Source organism: Sebastes umbrosus, chromosome 15 (assembly GCF_015220745.1).
Source record: "Sebastes umbrosus isolate fSebUmb1 chromosome 15, fSebUmb1.pri, whole genome shotgun sequence".
Classification (NCBI taxonomy): Eukaryota; Metazoa; Chordata; class Actinopteri; order Perciformes; family Sebastidae; genus Sebastes; species Sebastes umbrosus.
The window spans coordinates 17,064,776-17,090,153 of NC_051283.1; the positions used below are offsets into that span (position 1 = coordinate 17,064,776).

The 25,378-nt window shown below is 45.5% G+C and overlaps 1 protein-coding gene across 5 annotated transcripts; it reads right to left on the reverse strand.

The window, feature by feature from the left end:
- Nucleotides 1-1,064: 1,064 nt before the first annotated feature.
- ahdc1 (AT hook, DNA binding motif, containing 1) lies at nt 1,065-24,403 on the reverse strand. 5 transcript variants are annotated; one of them, XM_037795165.1, is made up of 7 exons: nt 23,853-24,403; nt 22,159-22,243; nt 11,934-12,128; nt 9,975-11,252; nt 7,173-8,881; nt 4,112-5,855; nt 1,065-2,357 (listed from the first exon to the last, which is right to left on the reverse strand). In XM_037795165.1, the coding sequence occupies exons 4-6, from the start codon at nt 11,139-11,141 to the stop codon at nt 4,118-4,120; spliced, it is 4,614 nt and encodes a 1,537-aa protein (XP_037651093.1). In that variant the 5' UTR covers nt 11,142-11,252; nt 11,934-12,128; nt 22,159-22,243; nt 23,853-24,403; the 3' UTR covers nt 1,065-2,357; nt 4,112-4,117. The 5 variants fall into 5 exon arrangements, with proteins under 5 accessions (XP_037651093.1, XP_037651092.1, XP_037651091.1 ...); XM_037795164.1 differs by lacking the exon at nt 22,159-22,243 and having other exon boundaries at nt 11,943-12,128; XM_037795163.1 differs by lacking the exon at nt 22,159-22,243.
- Nucleotides 24,404-25,378: the final 975 nt, after the last annotated feature.

Genomic DNA, 25,378 nt, shown 5'->3' on the forward strand with positions numbered 1-25,378 from the left:
TGATAATAGCCAACATCATTTTGTTAAAATGTATTTTGAATGCAGGACTTTTACTTGTAATGGCTTTTCTTACATTATGGTTTCTACTTTTACTGAAGTAAAAGATCTGAATACCTCTACTGCTGATTGTTGAGAAATGACATTACAGATTATAATTTGCTGAGAGTATGGGATTTAGTTTAAATTCTGTACAGATTATTTTTATTTTCTTTATTTTCATTATTATTATTTATTTTATTGTATATAATATATTTTTTTATTTTACATTAATTTAAGTATTAATTAATAATACCTTGTCAAAGGTTGCATATTTATTTGTGTTGTGTTAAAATTCAATAAAAAATATTGGGGGGAGGAGTCGGCACAGAAAATAATCATTAGTATATAAAAGTGTGACAGAGATCTGTTGCTCTGCACCCTCTTCCTCTCTGTCTGTCATGTAGTGTTGTTGACAGAGCGTGTTCCCTTCCACCATACAGTGGAATGTCACAGCAAACACATTTCCTCCGGCCATGTCTGAGTCTATTTAGTCAGCCTGTTGACAAACTGTACACAATATGCAGCCAGTAAACTCCCCCCATCTGCTTTCCTTCTCTCTCACGCTCTCTGCCTGTCTGGCACGCACACTCATATACACACAAGCTGCAGATGTACACTATTTGCTCTATTATGGCAAGTTTCCCCATGAGGACATGAAATGAGCATAGCCCGTCAGCTCTCTGTTACCACCAGCCTTTACGCCATTTCCTTATTTGGATGAGGAATTTTGAAACAGTAAATTTTTGCACATTTTGTTTCAGTGGCTTTAGAACCTCTCCGACACTATTTTCTGATTTCCTCAGTCTGGTTTCTTTTATTTCCCCTCCAACACATCCTCCCCTCCCTCCACCATCCATTCCTCTCCTCCCCTCCCTTTCACTCCCTGTCGAATTGTGTCCTTGACTGAACTCTCTCGCTCACAGTCCCAGACAGCCCGAGCAAAGCCCGATACTCAGGGAGCCTCTATAACACACACGCTCCCACCTCCCATAATCCCTTAAAGAAGCAGTATGCTATAGACAAGATTACCAATGGCAAGAACAGAATGTGTATTTAAATATTTTGCACCTCAGATACATACATGATATGTAACAGACAGATATACAATTTTTTTTCATCACAAAAACCACCAAACAACACAAGACCACAGAAAAAAGAAGGGAGAGAGTGAAAGAAAGAATGAGGCCCCGCCAAGACGTTTGGTGTCTGGGGAGCTTCACTCCTTTTGACCCCACAGGCACGCACACACACGCTCGCACACAAACATAAATGCACACACAAATACATGCATTACTGCAGCCAGTCACGCAAACACGCCCTCCTCTGTCTCACATTCGCACACAGAAAACAAGAGTCTCTTTGGGGCCATTGTGTGATTTCAATGTCTCTTTCCCTTGTAGTTAAAACAGCAAAACACAGGATGTTGGGTCTCCATGCTGCAGTTCCCCCCCATCACCATCCCCCCCACCCCCACCCCCACCCAGAGCAGAGAAACCATGGCAGAACGCTGAGGAGGGCATGTTGTTGATGACGGACCCTCACAGAGAAGAGGGGGCTTCTGGCTTGGAGCTGGAGTTGTATGTACAGATGCTGGTATTTCAAGAGCAGAAACTGGTTAAGTCCACTTTTCTCTTATGGGACACGACACAAGGAGTGCACAGAGAGGGATTTGCTAGGCTCATGGTATTTAAAATTTGGGCTCAGATGCGGTTCACGTTAGGGCACAAGACAGAAATGCGGGGTTAGTGTAGGTCGAGTGCAGATGCTGGTTCGGCAGACGAGGGGGAGGTTAAGAGAGGACAGAGGAAAGAAACAGAAAGAGAGAGATCGTCCATATTGCAGATGTACAGAACAGGACCAGAAAGATTTGGCGAGATACAGACTTCCGGGAAACGGAGTCCTCTGTGCATCACAGCAGGACTTGAAGGGGTGAGGAAATAGGTTTGTCTCTGTCCATCAGCGTCTGGTATTCATCTGTCAGCTCCTCTCAGCCGTTCCCTCATTCCAGCATAGAGTGTGATTGAGTGTACACATGTATGATGTTTATGTGTCCATGTTTAGGTAGTGAATTCATCTGCACATGCGTGTCTGTGTGTGTATGTGTGTGTGTTTGTGTGTGTGTGAGTGTGTGTGTGCATGCTTGGGTGTTTAAATTGCGGTTGATCTTGATTGTCAATGCTGGAGAATTAAAGCTTTACTGTCCAAAGCTGGCAGCTAAATTCTCACCCTTCATTTCACAGTCAGTCTCTCACAAAGAAGTCTCCTTAACAAAAAAAAGAAAACGTTTGCAAATCTGTAAAAGCTTGGATTGAATGCACCTGAAAGAAAAACAGAGGGAGAGGGGGAGAGAAATAAAGAGGTGAAGAGAGATAGAGTTATATGATGACTGTGATATTTTTTGACAGTGGTTAAATGAAAGGCACAAAATGAATTGAACCTTGACGTTATTTTACGGGTCTTTGCAAGCATACTTTACTGTAAGTGAAGCTATATTTCCATTGTTTGATTTGGTAAAATGAATGTGGTTAGTGACGTGTGCACTACACAATATATCGATATATCCATATCGTGATACAAGACTAGATATCTTCTTAGATTTTGGATATTGTAATATTGTAATTAGGGCTGTGAATCGATTAAAATATTGAATTGCGATTAATCACACATTTTTTATCTGTTCAAAATGTACCCTAAAGGGAGATTTGTCAAGTATTTAATACTCTTATTAACATGGGAGTGGGCAAATATGCTGCTTTATGCAAATATGTCAACAACAAAAAAGACAAATATTGTCCAGAAACCCTCACAGGTACTGCATTTAGCATAAAAAATATGCTCAAATCATAACGTGGCAAACTGCAGCCCAACAGGCAACAACAGCTGTCAGTGTGCTGACTTGACTATGACTTGCCCCAAACTGCATATGATTATCATAAAGAGGGCATGTCTGTAAAGGGGAGACTCGTGGGTACCCATAGAACCCATTTTCATTCAAATATCTTGAGGTCAGAGGTCAAGGGAACCCTTTGAAAATGGCCATGACAGTTTTTCCTTGCCAAAATTCAGTGCAAGTTTGGAGCGTTATTTAGCCTCCTTTCTGACATGCTAGTATGACAATTGATTCCTTAAGTTTTTTAGTTTCATATGATGCCAGGATATTCACTCTAGCTTTAAAACTGAGCCTGCTACAGCCTCCCGAAGATCGATTGTGTCAATGCATTAAAGAAATTAGTGGCATTAAATCGAATTTGCGTTAACGCATTATCACGTTAACTTTGACAGCCCTAATTGTGAGATGGAAATGTTGTCTTTTCCTGGTTTTAAAGGCTGCATTACCCACTTAGTCATTATATCCACATTATTTATGATTACTTATCAAAAATCTTATTGTATAAATATTTTGTAAATGGTCAACCCCACAATATTGTTGCCCTAAAATATCGCCCCGCCCTAGTTGCTGTTGTACTTATTTATTTTCATATTTGTACTTCAACCCTAAAAGTGTTTACTTTCACTTGAACATGTTATGAGATACATGATACCATTCAGATCCACCTTTAACTTCCATTAAATGAACAACAATTTGCAAACATGGACCAGGAGTCTTGCAAAAGCAATTCATAAATTGTTATTTAACTGGACCTTTCTATATACCAATTAGATACGTCTGTTTTGTGAAACTGATACAAAAAGTGTTACTTTGTGCTTCATCATCCAATTAAATATCTAGTAATTAAGTGCTTTATAATTTGGTGCATCTATTGATGGATTAATTCATTTATTTGTGAAGTATTTTTTGTTCTTCTTGCTTTTATTGTCCAATTAAATATCAGTTAATTAACTGCTTTCAGAACAAAAAGCATGGTCATCCTCAGTAATCAGACACTCCTCTGAAAATGTCTATGAGAGTTCCAGCGGCGATCCTTAGTTTTAGTATGGCCTCACTGTTTGTACGATGGTTACCTATTTTGTACCCAAAGACTATATTTAGTATGATATGGAAAAATGAAGAACACTTCCAAAGGAAATAAAAAATATCAGTTGCCGGCACAAATGCATGAAATAAACTCACCTGCTGTTACAGGCTGGTGACGCTGAAGCTGTCATCGTTAGCTGTGTCCAGGAGCTGGCAAAGCACCCCGCCACCCTGAGCCGCCTGGGAGGGGTAGCGGTGTCCCATGCCCTGGTAGGACTGGTGGGACAAGGAGAAGCCACCAGCGTCGTCCTGATGGGGCGAGGAGTCCAGGGGAGGTTTGGGGTACGGGGAAAGAGGCAAGGGGCCCTGGCGGTGGCCTGTGCTCATGTTGTGGGGGGTCAGATCCCGCTTGTGGGGGGGCACGGCGGAGGGAGGGCTGCACTCCTCATAAAGCACAGGCGTCGAGTGGGAGTGGAGGCTGGTGCTGGGGCTGGAGTGTGTATGGGAGGAGAGGTGAGAGTTGGCATGTGTGTTGTGGTGGGGCTGATTGTTGGTGTGGGGGTTTGAGTGGGACAGGGGGCTGCTCTGGAGGAGCGAAGTGGGATGGGTGTTGGTGTGTGAGCTCAGGCTTGAGTGGGACTGCGTGTTGTGATGGTGTGTGTCGTGGGGAGTCGGGTTCATGTGTGTGTTCACATTCGGGCTAGCGAGCGGATTACCGTGTGTGTTTCCATGAGGACTCGTGTGCGGGTTGCTGTGTGTGTGCACGGCTGTGTTTGAGTGTGTGCTGTGAGAGTGCGGGCTGGGGCTGCCGCTGTGCGATGTCTGTCCGTACCAATAGGGGGAGCTGCAGTAGCTGGGAGAGTCATACTGGGAGAACTGGGGGTCTTTCGGAGGGGGGCGATGCGAGGGACTCAGCGCGGTGGCGCAGAGGGGTGTTATCCGTGGCGAGGGAGAGCAGGAGGGGGAGAATGTCCTGGAGGGGACAGGGTGGTAGGACTGGGGTGGAGGAGGGGTGGGCTTGGGAGGGTAAGGGGGAGAGGAGACACTGGGTGAGAGGGGACAGGAGGACTCTCCAGGGTATAAGGCTGGATATCGCTCCTCAGAGGACGGTGTGGAGGGGTGGGCAGAATAAGGGGAGGGGTACTCACAGGGGTCCTGGAGGTAGCTGGAAGCTGGTGCAGGATTGGGCGTGGCCAGAGGAGAGAGGCTACTACTGTCTCCGCTGTAATAATCCAGACCCTCCTGGAACAGCCCAGACCCCTCTGGACCTCCAGCAGTCACTGCTCCTCCCGCTCCAGATGCAGAGGCAGCCTTGCCCCTGCCTTTTGGCCCCCGATCTCTCTGACATGGAGACAAACCCCCTCTGCCTCCTCTCGACCCTCTACCCCGTCCTCCAACCCCTCCCCGCTTAGGTCCAGGAGTAGGCGTTGGGGAGGGACTGGACGGGGAATCAGAGTGTAGAGCAGAACCTCCTTCTTTTTCTGGTTGTGGATCAGTCCGTTTCCTTCGACCGCGACCGGGTTTGCTGGTTCCCCCGCCCTGGAAGAGGACGTTCTGGCTCCAGTTGTACGAGGGCCCTGAAGCACTCTCATGCCAGTCCATCATCAACTTCTCCAGGCTGGACAGACTTGATTGACCCCCCTCTCCGCTGACAGAAGCAACCTCGTTCAGTTTGTACGTGCCACATGTGGAGCTGGGTCCACTACCAGTGGCTGCAGAGCCAAGATGTGACGAGTCAGAGGAGGATTCTGATAGGCTTTCAGGAAAAGGTTGTCGCTTGGCCTTCTGGGGCGTGTAGTTTGAGATATCCAAGATGTCTTTGGACTCATTGGAGCCGTATTCACTGTAGCCGTGATACTGAGGCCCAAAGCCGTCGGTTGGCCAACCACCATAACCTTGTCTGAAAAAGAAAATAAATATTGCAACACAAATTATAAAACGCACTCGAGGAAAAGGTGCAAATTTAAAATTTCTCTGCTCTTTGTTGCAGTTCCACTAATCAGTAAGGAGGAACCTGAAGAGAAAGCTATTAACACATTGTGGACATGGTCAAACTGAAAATGATGTGCTGGGGTGAAACATTTATATTAAGCAATTTACATTTCTTTGATCCTGCTGTGGTCAGACTTTAAAGGTCTTTCTGATAAGGGCTGTCAAAGTTAACCCGATAAAAACGAGTTAATGCAAATTAATTTAATTTTTTTTTTTTTTTTTAATTAATTTTTCCACTAATTTCTTTAACACATTGCGATTTTTAGGCTGTAACGGGCTCAGTTTTAAAGCTAGAGCGAAGGCAAGGAGGTTAAATAATGCTCAAAACTTACGTTAAATTTTGGAGAGGAAAAACTGGCATGACCATTTTCAAAGAGGTCCCTTGACCTTTGACCTCAGAATGTGTGAATGAATATGGGTTCTATGGGTTCTATGGGTACCCACGAGTCTCCCCTTTACAGACATGCCCACTTTATGATAATCACATGCAGTTTGGGGCAACTCATAGTCTAGTCAGCACACTGACAGCAGTTGTTGCCTGTTGGGCTTGAGTTTGCCACGTAATGATATCATACTTTTAGCATACTTTTTTTATGCTAAATTCAGTACCTGTGAGGGTTTCTGGACAATATTTGTCATTGTTTTGTGTTGTTAATTGATTTACAATAATAAATATATACATGCATTTGCATAAAGCAGCATATTTGCCCACTCCCATGTTGATAAGAGTATTAAATACTTGACAAATCTCCCTTTAAGGTACATTTTGAACAGATAAAAAATGTGCAATTAATTTGTGATAAATTGCGATTAATCATGGACAATCATGCAATCAATCGAGATCAAATATTTTAATAGATTGACAGCCCTAATGTTTGTGTAGACGAATATTTTTTTTAAATAATACACCCACAGAGCCTTTAGAAAGGTGCTGAATAAAAGTATGGCTTTTCCTGAAAAAAAAATATTATGATTGAGATTTAATCATTTAAACATTTTTGGCAGGTCAAAAATTAATGTTTTGTTCATCTCTGTGGAAGATATCTGACATTTTGTCAGCCCTTTATATAGTCTGTAAAAAAAAAAAAAATGTAATACTAAGAAATCCCTTATTCATTAAAAACCATACCAAGTCAGATTATGTGTGAACACTGAGACATTTCTTGAATTAATTGTGCTACCTTTTAAGCATTTTTTATGATGGCATGCCGCACAAGTGATGTACCTGTAGCTCCACGGATTGGAGTTGTACTGTTTGAACCCTTCTGGAGAGGAGGAGGAGCTGAAGGGGCTACTTTTGGCCACAGACATGTATCCTCCTCCTGGTGATGTGGGTCCTGTTGACTCCCCCCGCACCATGGAGGAATGACCTGCTGCAGGATATCCACTAAAGCCTCGCTTGGCTGCTGCCTGGTAGCTAGAAAAACCCATTTGACCAACAGCGGTGGCCTTGCCACTGCTGTGTCCTGATCCGTACGCAAAGCTGCAATCTGAGGATCTCTGTGGCACCGCAGGAGAAGAGGAGGAGAAGCCAGAGGAGTAGTGGCCAAAGGAAGCGGGGTGGGGGGAGCTAGGAGAGTGTGAGAGAGATGGAGGAGTGGATTTGGGATAGGTAGAAGTGGTGGGGGATGTTTGGGCCAGGCTGCCATAGCTGTATGGAGGCCTGGCTGAGGAGCAATGTGTCTGGGATGAACCCTCCACCCCAGAACCTGCACCCTTGGAGCTCCACTTAGGGTATGCAGGGGACCAGCTGTGACTAGTAGCTGGACTGGATGGTTCATAACCAGGGGTGGATGAGGCTTTCCGGGGGTCTGACTGCGAGGAGGAGGAGATGTCCAACAGGTCTGACGAATCATCTGAGTCGAGGAGTGACCGGAAATATCCAGCAAACAGGCTTTGAGAGTCCTCGCCGGCTGGCCCCGCCCCTCTGCTTCCTCCTGGACTGCTGTAAGCACCTCCCCTTCCCACATCACAGGAGGAAAAGCCTCCCCTTGGAGATCCACAGAGCTGATACCCACCCAGACCTTTCTCCTTGTCCATACGCCCCTCCCCCCAGCCACCTGCCCCATTGGGCCATTCCTGCCCCATGGACACCCCCTCCCCTTTCAATGCACCATTCTTTCTCACACGTCTCTTCTTGACTGTTTTCTCTCCCCCAGGCTCAGTTCCTACGACACCCCCTCCCCTACCGCCCGCACCTTTTCCCCTTTTCCTTGGTAATCCATGCTCAGACATGGGGCTTGGTTTCTGCTTCTTGCCAATGGACTCAAAGAAGTCACTGAAGGTGCTCTTATTGCGCTCACTGCCCCCAGCCCCCCCTGCTCCTCCTCCACCTCTTCCAGTACCCCCTCCTCTGCCACCTCGGGGGCGTCTATACCCAGTGAGCCGGTGAAGCAGGGTGGATATTCCAGGGTTTTCCAAAGGGGTATGAAAGCTCTCTGGCTCACTGGGCGTCCAGCAGCGTGGGGGAGAGCAGCGGCCAGTGGCAGGGGGCTGGCGGTTTAAAAAGGCCAGTTTGGACAGAACATCCCCATACTCTGTTTTCACATCATTAGTATCATTGACATAGGACGGATAAGGAGAAGGGAGTTTAGTCCGTCGCCGCCTCTGGGGCTTTTTGGGCGGGTCTCCGGTACCACCAGCATTCCCAGCATTTGGAAGCTCTCCCGGTATTCCCGGCAGAGCCTGTTTAGGTGGCCGTCCCCGCCTGCGTTTGAGAATAACAGGTAGTTCTCCAGGAGGGAACATCACCATAACACTCTTTCCATTGTTCTTCATTCGGAGAAGTGCAGTCGGCTCTCGGACTACCTCTGAGCCCTCCAGACCATCATGGCCTTTTTCTGTCCCTGTCTCCATATTGGAAATCTTGTAGCTCTTCTGTCGACGGCTAAGGCTGACTGGAATACGAGCCACCTTCACGACAATCTTCCTCACCTGCAAAACAGAGACCAACATGAAACATATGCAATTGCAAATTGTATAAACATCTATTTCATAATACATTGGCTGTGGTTGAAAAGTCAAAAATGACATCCTAATGTCTTTTCCTAACCACGTTTCCTTGACCTCGATTGAAAATGTCATGAGGTCAAGAAAAGATGTAAAGGACAATTCATAAGGACTTAGGAAATCACCACCGTGGTGTTCAGAGAATCCGACTGCACTTACACTAGGCTCCGTAATTATGATACGACGGTGGCGGATGTTAGTGACGCGGATCTGCTGTGGTGAAACTACAATACGAATGTTCCCCCCATGCGTTGTTAAATAGCTCTTTCAGTGACAGGCTCCTTCAATCGCAGTGTGTGAAAGAGAGATACCGCAGGTCCTTCTACTGCTGTAACACTTTACAATTCAATTATAACAAAATATTTATCTTCAATTTATAAATTGAAATTAAAAAAAAGGATAAATATGATGAATATTTACATAATTTTTTCGAGTTATAGAGAAAGGGTAGAACTATATAAGTGTAGGCTACACTTCTTCATACTCCTTTTCGGACGTAATATTTATTTATGTTGATTATTTGTTTATTCACAGTTTGCTATATGTTTACTGTTCATTTTATCTGTTATTCTTGTTTTGTTTTACATGTATGAAATAAATCAATAATTAAAAATAAAGTGAAACGAAATGGTTGTCACTGTCCACTCATATTTATCAACATGAATCCCAATTAGTATATGACTGTCTGAAAATAAAATGCAAGATATTGTTTGTTTTCCTGAATGGCAGAATGGTACGTCGCTTTAAATGTTGCAGCCGCAAGGAATTGTGGGATGTTATTATCTCGTTTCCTTTGGTAAAGGATGGTCCAGTATTTCCTATGCTAAAGGAGATAATAAAGGAAGCATTGAAGCACCTTTCCTCAGCATTTACAGAATTCAACCAGCTCTTATGGCTGCTACTTTCACTCATCAGGTCATTTCACTCAGTTAGGAACCTTCCTAAGCAAAACAGTTTCAACCGCAGCCATGGTATGACATTGTGTGTTATGGCAAGGAGTAACTATAAATTAACTTACACCTACAAAACGCCCACGTCTCCGGTTATTGGAAGGAGGTACCCCCAACTCTGCAACAGGTTCCTGCTTCACAGTTAGAGGTGCAGCGATGGTGGATGTGATGGCAAATGGGGGATGAGCGGTAGCACGATTAGCCATGGACTGAGCTGCCTGACGCTGTTTCACACTTTTAGGAGCTGCTTTATGAACAGTTTTCGGTGGGGGCCTAGACCTGGATTTAGGTCCAGGTTTATGCCCAAGTCTGGGCCCAGGTTTAGGTGCCGCTTTAGGAGCAGGTTTGGGTACAGTCAGAGCGAGAGCGATGTTTGTAGGGCAGGGAGGCGTTGGGAGAACAGCCTCCACAGCGGAATGCTCTTTTTTCTCTCCGACGGCCACCTCCTCCTCTTTAACCCTCCAGATCTTCTCCTCCAGTACTTCGTCCTCCTCCTCTCCTGCCCTGTCCCTCCCTGCTCTCTTCTCCCCATCCTCTATGCCTCGGCGGAGGCGGGAGGATTTGCGCAGGTGACAGGGGAAGCGGGGACGTCCAGAGCTGCGGAGTGCGTACTTCTTCTCTGCCTCCACGGGAAGAGGAGAGGAGCCTGTGTTTGGGTTTGGACCAATAGGGACTGGACAAAAGGTTGAAGGATTGTCTGTCTCTCTGGTGAGGACCGGGGCTGCCCGCTGATTGGTGGAGGCAGGATGACTGCCAAGCGCCAAGGACAGGGGTTGAGGTGAGGTTGTGTGTTTGGCCTCTGGTGTGACAGTTCTGGAGAGTTCGGGCCCTACAGAACCTGTAGGTGGGTTGATATCCATGAGTCCACAATTATCCATATGTGAAACAGCTTGTGCACGCACATCTGGGTCTATGTGCGTTTGCATGTTTCTAAGCGTCTCAGCTGTGGTGTGAGTCTCCGTCTGCCTGCGCCGGCAGGTGCTGTGCCCCAGCCTCCTCTGTAGATGGAGGCCGTTGGCCAGGGCGGACTGAGATGAGGGAAAGTGGTCGGAGGTCACCGGTGCCAGTCCATCGTTAGAGGGATCCTGGGACCCATCCTGGAGCCCGGGTTCCCTGGTCCAGAGCGCAGGCCCCGCCAGCCCCCCCACGCACGCTTTTTCCTCTGCTTGAGTCCCACCACAGCCCACTGGAGCCCCAGTTTGGCCTGAATGGAGGCGATCTGACAAGCCGCTCATTCAGTGGACAGTCTTGTTGGTACTGAGGGAGGAAAAAGATGTTTTCTGCTGTATGAAGATGAGTGTTTCTTCTTTGTAGCTCTTTCTCTAACAACAGGCAGAGTCAAAGACCTGAGGACAGAAATACAAACAATATTATCAAAAATATTACATTATAATATGTCTAGGGCTGCCCCGAATGCTTTGAAACTTCGACCGTTGCCATGGTAATCAACCTCCAAATCACTATTCGAATGCTTCGTTTATTTTATACATATAAGTATATTATAATAATGTATAAATCCTAAAATAGCCCATGAAATAAGGAATAATCCCACAACATTATTCATTACTCAAACTCAACATTAGTGAATCTCAGACGGATATCGCTGTTTGTTGTGTGTAGAGGTGCGTGTGTGTACAGTAGTGCAGCAGCGGCACTGAAACCAGGGAGATGGAGACAGACAGACAGACAGAAGAATAATTTCAGCCTGCTGCGCCACGCCACAAAGCGAAGCTTCGAATACCTTCAATTATTACTCGACGAAGCTTCGAGGCCCAAAAAATGGTATTCGGGACAGCCCTTAATATGTAATTTCCTTGTTGCATTTAAGACATTTCATCTAAACTCCTCGCTGCTAAATATATTGGTTAGCGGCATCACATGCAAAAATCAAACATTTGCAGCACAGATGAAATTGTGGTTGTGTGATGGATTTTCTGGCAACGGGCCACACACCTAATTCGTAACGCACTCTATTCTATTAACTGTGCCGCCCACACAGCAGCATTACAACATTAGATTACATTTACCATTCATACCCCGCTCAATTGGTTGCTTTCACCCAACGGTTGTGGCGCTGATTCTGATTCTGATTCAGAGTTGAGCCTCACTCTGTCTGCCTGACTGGCTCTGTTCTGCAGGGGATCATTGGGTCATCAATACTGCAGTGGAGAGCTCAAATACTTCTCTCTCTCCCCTCTGCTCCTCTCCTTTGCCCATGGTTGCTAGAGTGAGAGACAGACAGACAGACAGAGGAAGGGACAGGGAGTTGGAGAAAGTGGGAGAAATGGGGGAAAAAAAGTAAAGAGTGAGGAGGAGGAGGGTGGAGCAGAGAGAAAAAGAGAATAAGAGATTAGTTCATGATGTCACAGCACGCATCATCAGACCAGACGATCATCAGTATTTTGGTGAGGGCTGCACCATCTCACATCAGACGCTATTATTTTGGAGAATGACTTGCAATACCCATTTTTTAAACTCTAATTGTAGTTTGTATTTCATTTCGATACGTGCCAGCAGATTGCAAGCACACATGTAAGCCCTTTCTCTATTCTATTGGATTTTTAACATGCTCACCAACACACACTGAGGATGATCACTATATGATGAAGACCAGACTCACAGAATCGTGCATTGTGTGTGGGATTGAGTGAGTTGGGCCACATTTTTTCAATCTCACCATATTTGAGTGAGATGTACATGTTTTAAAATAAAAAAAAAACTCAAATTATAATAAGCATGTGAGTAGTGGTGAAAAACACACACACACACACTCACACCGCGCGCCACATTTCGCCAAAACTATTGAAATGCATTACGAGGCACTAGACTCTGCAACAAGAATGAGAATGTGTGAATAATCGCTGCCACCAGGGGGAAGCAGAGAGGTGATGAATAGAGGTGTTGAGAGGATGGAGAGATGAAGGTGACAGAGAGACGGGAACCATAGAGGGATTATGGAAACCCGGAGCAGAGGGGAAATGGAAGTGCAGACTGCCAGAACACACACACAAGTCTTACGAAATCTGCTATCAGGCTTGCACATGACTGCATGCACGCACACATGCAAACACAAGCCACACTTGCACGCATACATACATGCAACGTCTGGATCCAACGCTGTATACCACACTCTGCACATACAACACAATCCTGTTCATCCTCAGATCTCTTTGCCTCCCTCTCAAACATATGGCTGTGATTAGGAGGGAGGGAGGACAGAGAGAGAGAAAGAAAGAGGGGGACAAGGAGGGGAGGGAGACACAAAGAAGTGCAAGAATGGGTGAGAAAGTATGAAAGGCGAAGAGCGGGGAGGCGAAAGACGTGATTGAGACAGGGAAGTGGAGGGATAGACGGAGGCAGACCGATTTAAGAAAGGCAAAAGGAGGGAGAAAAAGTTGATGAAGGCGAGAGGAAAAGAAGGAGGAGTGTGAGAGTTTTGCTGTAGCCGAGTTTGGGGCTGCACACATGGAGCAGACCAACCTCAACGCTCTGCTGCTCTGACACAACTGCACAAATGGAGATGAACACACACACAGCACATACTTTCTTTCACCCCCTCACCCACTCCCTCCCGTGCCCAGCGCAGTCTCCCTGCTACTCCCATTCTCACTTTCTCTCTTGTCTAATTAACAGCGTTCCTTAATTAAGGCTCCATCTGACCGGTGTATGAGAGAAGGAGAAGAACACATGCTTTAATTAAACATTGCTGCACATGTGCTTACACATACGTGCGCACGCTGTCACTCCACAGATACACAAAGACATGCAAATATGCCCCCACAGCTTCATCCTCCCACACAATCGCACATCCATTTGCACATAAAGACATACATGTCTCACACACACATACAGTCAAGCACGATCGCACACAAAACAAAGACACACATGCAAATATGCCTCTACTGTGCTCGGCGGGGGGGCATTCTGACAGAGCTTAGATTGCCAGCCAATCAAACGCTCCCACTATGATTCATTGTTTAAGCAAACATCAGCTGCCATAGCGATATATTCACCGTCATACGTAGCGTTTGGTGCATTTTACTGTGAATGGCTCTGGGGCTTTGGAAGCCACAGTGGCGTAGTATTGTCTCTGTGATGGTGTGCTCCCACATGATGATCTGTTGAATCTGTTTCACAAAGAGCAGCTCTCATTATACCATCTTGTATGTTTCTCATCTGCACGTAAAAGTTTTTGGTGCTTACAGGAAAGGCAACACGCCACAGAGTGTGTGTCAGTGTGAAATCCGAGACGAGAACTTGTCATTTTCCAGTTTGGGCAGTTGCCCTGTTGTGCATAGTCTGAGAGGAACAATCACTCTGTACATGGTAGCTGTACAGCATATCTATTCTCTTCCCATCTATCTCACTGCCACAAAGGCTTGCAGACTCACAGGCCTGCCAGCAGCAACCCTCAATGAGGAACTAGACCCTGTGTGTGTGTGTGTGTGTGCGTGTGTGTGTAGAGAGTGTGGGTGTGTGTCTGCGAGCGTGCGCGTGTACTAGTGTGTCTTCCTGGGTGTGTTTGTAAAAGCACTCACTGAGCTCTAACGGGTGTGCAGTTGTTGCTAAGAGACAGGCAGCAGCACCGAAACAGCATGGGGGGGTGTAAAGGGAGGGGGGCACGGAGGGGAGGGAGAAAAGAGAGAGAGAGAGAGAGGTAGAGAGAGAGAGGTGGTGAGGGGAGGAGGGGGGGGAGAGCTCCACAGAGAGGTTTAGACAGATAAGAAGAAGAGGGGGATGAAACAGAGAGAGAGAGAGGGGGAGAGATGGAGAAAGTGTATGTGAGGCCAGGAGAGAAGAAGAGGTGGGGAGGGAGGGGGGGTCCACAGAGACTGAGTGACACCGTGCAGAAACTCAACTACCAGCAGCCTCTCGTTCCTCCACACCACCTCAACCCTGATGCAACCTCAACCAGCAGCCTCAAATCTACATATGAAACACAACAATGCACAACTTTTTCAACAAAGAGAGAAAAATAATGCAAAAGACAGTCAACAAAACTATTTGACAACTTGATGACTAAATGTTCTCGTGTCATCCGTGAGGTGTTTTCAGTGGAAAACGGTGAGGAAACAAGTGTGTCGTCTTGTATTCCAGATAAAAAACGTCCGTCTGACTTTGTCAACGAAACACTCTGACATTACACAGCATCACTTTAAAGTAGCCACTAGAGCTGCAACGATTAATCAGTTAATCAATTAGTTGTCAACTATTAAATTAAACAGCAACTATTAGGGATGCACCGTTACCGCATCAGATATCGGGCCGATACTGACTCAAATAGCTGGATCGGGTATCGGTGACAATGGAGCCAATCTATTCAATTCAATTCTATGTTGAAATATATTATATACTGGAATTTTAATTCTTATTTAAGTTTTGACCAATTTGCCACTGCATTAACAACGTTTTCCACTCAAATTGCTATTCCTGTTAATTTTGAAGATTTTGTACCTATTTGCTGGTGTAAAAAATTTTTTATTTAAATAATAAATTACAATTTATTTAGTTTTACAAAGTTAGGAAAGCGATGTTTAAGTCAATCCTGATATTGCGTTACACATAAAAGAATAATCCCAGTCACTTCCATACAAAGAGGCATAAAGATTATTAATTAAACACTGGTATCAGATCGGTACTCTGTATTAGCTGATACCCAAAGCCCACGTATCGCAATCAGTATCGGGACTGAAAAAGTCGGATCCGTGCATCCCTAGTGTGGAAACAAGTGTGTCATGTTGTTGTTGACTTGATTAATTAAATTTATCGCTTAATCGATTAATAGGTTTGAGTACATTTTTTTAAGCAAAAAACAGTCTAAATTCTCTGATTCCAGCTTCTTAAATGTGAATATTTTCTGGTTTCTTTACTCCTCTATGACAGTAAACTGAATATCTTTGAGTTGTGTACAAAACAAGACATTTGAGGACGTCATCTTGGGCTTTTGGAAACACTGATCGACATTTTTCACTATTTTCTGACATTTTATAGACCAAACAACTAATCGATTAATCAAGAAAATAATTGACAGATTAATCAACAATGAAAATAATCGTTAGTTGCAGCCCTAGAGGCCACTGAACCATCATCACTCACTGTGTGTAGTAATCAAAACAATTACTTAACCATGAATTATAGGCCTCTGAATGTAGATACATAAGATAAATAAATAAAAGCATTTCTAACGCATATTGATGTGATTAAAACTTTATTCAACTTCAGCAGCATCAGAACAAACTTAATTTAACATGAGCACAAACTAAACTGTACTTGAAAGGCGTCATCTTAAACTGATACTGGTTGACATCTTGGATTTAAAAGGTTTATCTTTCTTCCCACTGGGGGAAGAAAGTTTTCTGTTTACTCGATACTCAGCCAAACGGTGCAAAGGTTTTAATTCAACTAAATGAAAAAAAAGTTAAAGTTATAAGGTCTTGCCTTGACTGCAGTGCTCTGTAGCCCAACAGGCAGTAACACTGAACAGCTAGAAGTTAAACACATCCAAACTCAACAGATCTGGGTTTTTTTGAGAGCTCGAGGTGTGTGTTGATGAGCCAAAGGGGGCGAGGAGTGTTACACACACACATCGTACTGCTGCGGCCGACAAGCTTGCACACAAATTACCAGCAGCAACCTTCAAAAACAGAGCTGAACTTTGGGTTTTGGTGGGCTGCAGCTCCGTGGATACTCACGTCAGTCAAACCGAGACAGACCAGCTAACACACTTACATACAGACACTCTCCTTCACTCTGACCTCTCCTCTCTTTCTAACCCACTCACATCCCCACCCTCCAAAAAAAGGCCCCACTCCCACCTCCCCAGCTGCAGGAAATTCCTAATGATCTCCATCATCAGTGTGCGTGCCGTATCTCCTGCCAAGAGCGAGCTTGTGCACGCACGCACGCACGCACGCACGCACGCACGCACTCACGCAACAAAAGCATATAAATGAACAGAGAGCAACACATAAACCATATGTGCAGACAAACAAAAAAGGCAGACAGACGTTCAGACAGACAGACCCACATCTAACGTAAACAGACTTCACACAGACCAGATACAGTGGCAGCCAAGGATGCACACGGGGGACCGGAGAAGTGGCTCCAAACGCTAGTCAACACAAAACCAGGACCCCCCACCCCCATCTGACTGTCTCTCTCTCCTGTTGTTTCTGCAGGGAACCTACATGCTGTAGTTATTTTAAGAAGAGGAGGACTGTATTACCCCTTCCTCTTCCTCCTCACTGTTCCCTCTCTCATCTCTCCACACACACCTTCCGCCCCCAGTTTCTCTCCCACAACACCCCTCCCTCATCTTCAACTCAGCCTTACTCTCTATCTCTCTCTCTCTCTGTCCTGCAGGCAGTTTCCTGGCGCTGCTGATGGTCGCCCCTCCGTCAGGTCATGTGACCAACCGCGCCAGCTGGGAACAGCTAGGAGAAGTGTGCACATGTGCGCACTCAAAAAATACATACGGGAGTACGCACAAACAAGGATACGTCAGGAAACAAACTCAAATACAGGAAGATGAAAACAAACCACTTATATGCAACACTCCCACTTACAGTTCACACAGGTGTGCACACACACACCGAGCTGACATGTACAAGATGCACGCTCACGCTGACGCACGCTCCACGTAGTCACGCTGGCGAGGAACTCACTTAAAAACCACACACGCGTAAGCAGAGTCCTCACACACACACACAAGCCAGATGCTTGGACCCCGACGCACACTCAGACCTTGAGGCCAGTGTTTTGGAGAGGGGCCCTCTGTGCTGCGGCCCTGACTTCCTGACTCCTCCTCCTCCTCCTCTCCATACTCCTGTTCCACAGTTGCTGTGGGAGACGCTGCTGCAGCGCCCGTTGCCAAGGAGAAGGCTGCTGGCTGTTTGAACAACAATGGCCGCCTTGTGAACATTCCAACTGTAGGTACTGACAGCTCGTCAGCCACAGCCTCAACGTACACACTGCTCACACGCGCACACACACACACCGACGCCACACCGCCGCTGTACCTCTCGGATACTTGGCCTCAAGCCTGAGCGAGGTAACACTCTCACACACAATCAGGCATGCACACAAACACACACATCTGTGCACGCTCTAAGAAATTATGACTTCTGCTGAGAGGATAAGAAACCCTCTTCCTTCCCTCTCCGTCTACCTGCATCTCTCGACCATCTCTCTCTCTCTCTCACACACACACACACACACACACACACACACATTCAGTGCGCAGTACATTCATCCATCTTCCCCCTTCTCCCCGACTACTCTCTGTCTTTCTCTCTCCTCCCCCTCCACAGCCTTTCACTCTCTCACTCGCTCTTCACTTGCTCATCCCTGCCTCTCTCTCTCTCCCTTTCTGTCTCAGGAAGTGTGTGTTCACACTCTCACGCACACACACACACACATGTGGAGGACACACATTCGCACACAGAAAGGCACACACAATCTCTTTCTCTCCTGGAAGGTAGCGAATCTTTTTCGTCCCTTGGGGGCATACACTTCCTCAGAGAAGGAGGGAAAAGGGAAAGAAGAAAGAGAACTAAAAACAAGGGTGGAACGGGCAAGAAGAGGAAGAGGAGGGAGGAGGAGGGAGGAAGAGAGGGTGAAAACTATATTCACGGCGGGGATTTATAGGCAGACCCCTTAGTGCTCTGATTATCTGTTCATATTGATGGGACGACATTGAAGCCACGCTGGTGGAGCGTTGAGACGGCGCTGAAGCCAAATTGGGTAGAGTGTGTGTGTGTGTGTGTGTGGGGGGGGGGGTGTTGAGGAGAATCACTAACAAGTCTCTGCTTATCCTCTGACTCACTGTTTTTAACACACATACCCAGACACATGTATACGCAGCACACGCTCGCACAAAAACAAAGATAACTCTAACGCGCTGACGCACGAGCATAAGAAATCAGACACACTCTACATGTGTATCTGCAGATAGGTGTGTGTGTGTGTGAGAAACAGCATGTGTGTGTTGTGTGCCAGACGCCGAGAGATGCTTTTGTGTGTGTGTGTGTGTGTGTGTGTGTGTGTGTGTACGTCTGCGTGTTTTCCCCATCTCTCGCTCCTCTTTAATAATTGAGCTGATTCTGTCCAGCTTGTTAGGGAGGTACACAGCAGCTTCACACTCTGTCTTTTCTCTCCTTCTCATCCTCGCATCTCTCCCTCCTCCTCCTCATCCCTCCATCCTGCTGCTCTCCCTTCATTTATCACTCCTTTTTCCTCCCTGACCCCTCCGTCCTCTCTTTCTCTCTCTCTCGGTCCCTTCCCCCCAGCCTCTCCTCTCCCTCTTTCTTCACAAATCCCTCCTGTTCTTTGACCTCTCCCTCGCCTCTCGCAGTTGCAACCCCCCCTTCACCTCCACCCCGCTGCCCTCCATCATCCCTCTCCTCTTGTCTCCCTCCCTCCATCCTCTGGAGGTGAGAGGTCGAAGCTTCCTTTCTCCACTGTCAGACTCAAACCGGCTGCAACCAGCCCTGTGGGGGGTGGGGGGAGTGGTGTGAGGGAGACAAGGAGAATGAGGAGAATGAGGAGGTAGGTGAGGAGGGACATGTAGGAGAGGTGGGATGGAAGGGTTAGGGAAAGAGAGAAAGAGAAGAGGAGATGTCTTCTATTGAAGTCTGTGCCTTTGACGCGGAGGAGCCGTTTTATGAATGTATCGTGTGGGAGGTGACAGGATGGAGCATACAAACACTGCTTACACTAATGCTAAATGGTTGCTGTGTGTGTGTGTGTGCGTGTGTGTTTGTGTGTGTGTGTGGGTGCATCTGTGTGTGTTTGTGTAGGAGGTAAACCACGTCTACCTGCCTGTGGCGAAAACTATTTCACTTCAGGTGACGATTAGATTAATAGGAGTCGTAAAAGACGGGACCCTTCACACCAAGGACAGAGTAATGACTTAATTATTTTTAGCCAGTAGCTCTCTGTGCATAGTGGAAAATATTAAAAATATTCCTGAAATGTCCAATTACTCAATATTAAAATAAGAGTTCTTAAAGGATATAAAGGTGTTTTTTAACAGGAGACAATGGAAACCTTGCAGCACGGTATAAAATCTCTCAGCAGAGGAAACATTTAGATCAATTGCATCTAAATATTATACTAAAAGCCATCTTTTGATAGCTCTAAGCCATCAGAATATTGCTCTAAGCTCTAACCAACCAGATACTGTCACTATGAAAATATTGTTTATGTGAATCTGTGTATTTTGGGAGGCATTTCAAATGCTGAGTAATAATGGCCTGACTCATTCACAACGCTGGTGTAGATTCCCTTTTTCCTAAATGGCAGTGATATATCTGTTGTTAAGAGTTCAAAGGGGAGTGCCAGAATGATCTTCAACTGACTTTCACAAAACATCTGTAACCTAAAAAAAAAAGCTCTTTGTTGTATTTGACGAATCTTGCGTATAGCTAGAAGCCAAATTCATGAAATGAGATACTTTGTAGTTGTAAGGAGAAGCCTGAGATTGTTTTTTTTCGAGGATCGGCGTTTGAACAGAATCAATCTCTGGGAGGATATCCTTTCTGATTTAGATGACTGAAGCTCTGTCTGGTGGCGAGGGTTTGTGTGGACTGTAACTTAAAGTGGCAATCTCAAAGATGTGTAACTAACTATTGTCGAATTAGGTAACGCATTGGTGATGGAGCCCACTGATGAAAGTACTGCAATATTTATATATTTGCCGTATTACAAGCTGCGTGTCTGTGGCGACATTCCCGGAAAAGAAATGCTGTAGCCTATTAAGTGACTGCTAATGCAAACCGGACACTTCCTACCGCTGCAGTTTCACATTAAAAGCATTTAACTGGCGAAACACAAGCTGACTTTTATTATGAGGTAGTCTCAGGGAATGTCAGTGAGTCAGTGAGTTTGACACTGACCGCCATCGTTCACCAAAAATGCGTCTACAAAACCATAGACTGTATATAAGAAGTGGACGTCGTCACCGTGACGTTACCCATCGGTTTGTGGACTGCCATTTTATAGTGAGAGGGTGGATCTAAGTACAACCGAACGCTGAAGTCATTTTTAGGCGACCGAACATGTTACAAAAAACTTTCATGAACCGAAAACACACTGTGAAAGGGTTACAGTTGTAAGACAAAAACATAGACAACACCCAGATGTCAATCACAATGTAGCCATGCTCTAAAGCATACTCTGCTTTATGGTCTATTTGACTCTAAATGGGACCATAATTTACTAAATGAACATCATGCTGTATTGTAGAAGACTTGAAACTAGCGATTGAGACCATAAACTCATGTTTACAATGTTTATTGAGGTAATAAATCAAGTGAGAAGTAGGCTCATTTTATCATAAACTTCTATACAATCAGACTTCTTTTTGCAACCAGAGGAGTCGCCCCCTGCTGGCTGTTAGAAAGAATGCAAGTCCAAGGCACTTCAGCATTGGCTTCACTTTCCAGACCCGGAGGTTGTTCACTATTAAAAAACAAAACAACAGCCATTTTCGGCATTTTTTGACAATGGATCAGTTTGAAATAGCAACCACAATGAGCTGTTAGATGAAGAGCTGAAGAACTCAGGTAACCAACTACTTTCACTGCTCAGACTCAATGCCGTGTGAGGCATAAAATCAGATCACGGTTGCTCACAGAATGATTGAAAAGGCCAATCATTGCGCAACAATCGTTTGTTTTGCCGCCCCAAGTATTCTGTAGTATTAAACCGCATTTGCTGTTACCACCAGTAAACAGGGTGTCGCCAAATCAACCAAACTCTTCGAACTCCAGTTTTGTTTGAGGGCGCGCCAAACTAGCCGCTAGGAAGATATTATGCAAATGTGTTACTTGGTGACATCACCACGTTACGGAAAAAAAGGCAGGACTTCAAGCAAGGCGTTTCAGTCAGTTCAGGAGCAGTGCTTCTGTGGCGGAGAGTAACTCTATTTGGCGTGGACTATGGGCTTTGTAACTTTGCAGACCTTTTACATGCACAAAAGCATAATAGGTCCTCTTTAAAGATTGCCACTTTAAGGTAAAATTATAAATTATGAGTCCACAAAAAGCTTCCTTTTACTGATTTTTTTCATCCTGTTTACACCTGATGCATCAAAAAAGTGCCTCAAAACCAATATTCACCCATTCAACAGGTTGCACCATCACTCAAAACTTCCCACAACACCAGGACATCAGTGGAAGTCAATGAATATACAGTACCCATCAATGTTTCATGTGTGTGTGTGTGTGTGTGTGTGTGTGTGTGTGAGCCTACATGAATATGTGTGTCCATCCTGTCTTCTCCATCTCCATGACGACCTCCATATCAAGAGGACATCTGACTACAGCAACCTCACATGCTGATAGGCAGAGAGAGAAAACAGGTGATTGGTTGAGCTGTCGGCTGTCGTATCGGCAGGGTGTATCTTTGTGACACTGCAACACACACACACACATGTGCACACACACACACACACTGGCTTGTCACTGCCGTCAACCCACACGCCTACGAACTGCAGCAAGGCACAAACAAAAGGTACTTCCACAGCACACACACACACACACACACACAGACACACACATGGAAGTACATGCATGCTCACACACACACACACACACACACGCAGCTTTGAGACGAGATGCGGTGTGTTAGGTGCGCTGACCCTGCCAATGAGGACAGGAGGAACATCAACGGAGCTACAAGGCCGTTGCTATGACAACTAGCCCCGCTCACACAGGTAGGAAGCACAATAGGCCTAAGCTGTAATATGTTCACATTCTCGCTGTTTGTCACACACACACACACACGCACACACAAACATCACACGCACAGGGCCACATGCACTCAAGACAAGTCTGACAGACAGCGGCTGCATGCCAAGGTAAGGCCATTTCCTTTTCATTCCAGCATTCAGAGGGTTGAAATTATTCATTATGTCCAAGTGGAGCTGCCAATAAGAGAACTCACTCCTTCAACAGCAGAGTGAGAGAGTGAGACTGGCTGAGTGTGAGACAGACAGACAGACACACAGACAGGCAGACAAGACAGACAGACAGAGCATCACTCTGCATACTAACGGCACCTGCACTAGGGCAGCCTGTGCACGTCTCTGAGGGGCCCTTAAATAACGAACTGTCACTGCCCAGACATCGACATTGACTTCTCTCTCCCTCTCCTCTACTTCAGTTTCTCGTGCACTCTTTCTTCCTTTGTCACCCCCCCACCCTCACAGACAAGAGCTGATTATCACCACCATGAGCACGCCTTGTCTTCTCCAGCTCCAGCACACACTGGCCCTGTTGCCACTGCAGGATGGGCTGCTGCTGCTGCTGCTGCTGCTGCTGCTGCCCTGACAACTCAGGGGGGCTGCATGCTGGGATGGAAACCCCGGGGCTCTTGGACGCCGGGACTCTTGGTGTGTTTATATGTAAAACAAAAACATCTGTCCATCATCAGGAGAGCTGGGCTCACAGTCAAACCTCTGGTATGTGTCATGTGGCATGTAAAATTCAGCATTAGAAAAGTCCACTGAGGTCTATATGGAGACAGTAAAATACACAAAACAACAGTGTGTGTGTGTGTGCCACTAAATGTGACAGTACCTGGGGATGTACTGTATACTGTTGCCATGCCTACACTGTATATAAATTCAGTCATAATGAGGCTTGCAGATTGTAAATACTCAAAAAAAACAAAAACAGGTGGGGGGTACACAGGGTTCATTGGGCGCATGCACATTCAACCACATTACGCGTGCGTGTGTGTTTGAACAACATCATCATCATCATCATGCATGCCCACAGTGAAGCCTATAGATGACCCAGCAGCACCAGCAGCATCGAGGTGGTTAATGTCAGGAACTCAAAACGTAGCCAGAGGTGCGCAGCACAGAACAGCTGGATGAGCAGGACAGTAAGCAACATTTTTTTGTTGGTGTTGTGTACACAAGAAGCCGCACGCGTACTCACCTAGAGAGAGAGATGGAGAGAGTCTGGAGGATGAGCGTCTGTTCTTGCTGGAGCTGGTTGTCGGTGTCACTGCTGTCTGTCGGTGCTGCTGCTGCTCTCCTCCCGGGTCACGGAGCTGTTGCCTTGGCGTCGCCTGCAGCCGTCAGCGCGCAGCATGTCCCCTTCATATGGATGGAGACAGAACCTCCCACACCAAATGTAAACCTTGTCTCCTCCTGCCACCAATGGAAAAACCGCTCCTCCACAATATCTGCACCCACAAAGATGGGGAAAGCAAAATGCACAAAAGAAGGAGACAAAAAAAATAATTCACTCAATTCAATTCGTTGGTTCACAGTCTTGTTCCTGATTAAGGTGTTGACATGTCCGTTTTATGGTGACAAGGCGCGGGACTCCAGCAGTATGCGGGAGACAGAAATCGACCATGCGCCCGTGCGTCTCTGCCTCTGCAATTCCAGCTCTCTTCTGTCTCTCTCGTGCGCCCCAGTCTCCACTGTGTGCCTCTCCAACGTGCCTGGCTGTCAAAAGCATCCGGGTACCCGTAGCTGGCCTCGCTTTACACCTGTGGAACTCTGGGAACAGTAGTTCATTGGAGAAACTGAGAGAGAGAGAGAGAGACTTTTTCACACACTGTTAAGAATTTCCTAGTATGTTTATGTTACTGTAAAATTAACATTATTATACTGTCGCTGAAATTTACAGCTTTATACTGTTAATGAAAAATACAGTTTGAACTAGGTTTTTTAAATTAATGTCACAGTATTTTACAGTCAATTTACTGTTTAAAGATACATTATATAGCTGTTTTTCACCTTTCTTTTACATTATCTTACTGATTTGTTTTAATGCACTATTTATTTTGTACATACATTTTAATAAACATTATTTTTTGCCTAGAGGAATAGACTTAGCAGGTTACAGACATAGGAATAGTCACACTAAATACAATTAAAGGCACTTGTTAGGAAAAAGGCTATAATAGACTTGTTGACACTTTTCCCAAAATGTCTGTCTATAGCTGGCTACAAGCACAGAATGCAAACCATAACAACATGTGAGTGAAGAACAATAAAGCTAATTCACTGATTTTACAATCATGTACAATGTACAAGCCTCACGTGTGCAGATCAGGTCCCAGAATTAAAACAATACTGCATGAAACTGTTACTGATGATACTTTAGACAGTTGATCAGCAGTAAAGTGATGCTTTTTAAGAATGCATTATAGTTCAGTTAAAAAACGGCCTATGAGTGTAATTTAACAGGTTTTCTTTGTATTAACAGTAAAGCACTGTTTTTAGCAATAACAGGTTAATACTGTTGAAATCCTGCTGTAAATTAACAGCAATTGTTTACAGTGCAGAGCAGACAGGCTGTGTCAGCTCTGCCCACAGAGACAGGTGAAGACAGTTTGTAGCACATTCTTTACAAAAATTAAATTTAAACTCCAAGATTTTGATACCCTCTCTGACCAAAACAAAATGCAACATCTACTTGGAGAAAATAGTGGCATCGCCATAGAGGCT

Excerpts from the sequence above, each read along its gene's own strand:
- ahdc1 (XM_037795167.1), bottom strand. The coding sequence starts at position 11,141 with ATGAGCGGCTTGTCAGATCGCCTCCATTCAGGCCAAACTGGGGCTCCA. Across the intron at positions 8,882-9,974 it reads GACGTGGGCGTTTTGTAGGT|GTGAGGAAGATTGTCGTGAA; the intron begins GTAAGTTAATTT and ends TCTGTTTTGCAG. Across the intron at positions 5,856-7,172 it reads TCCAATCCGTGGAGCTACAG|ACAAGGTTATGGTGGTTGGC; the intron begins GTACATCACTTG and ends TTTCTTTTTCAG.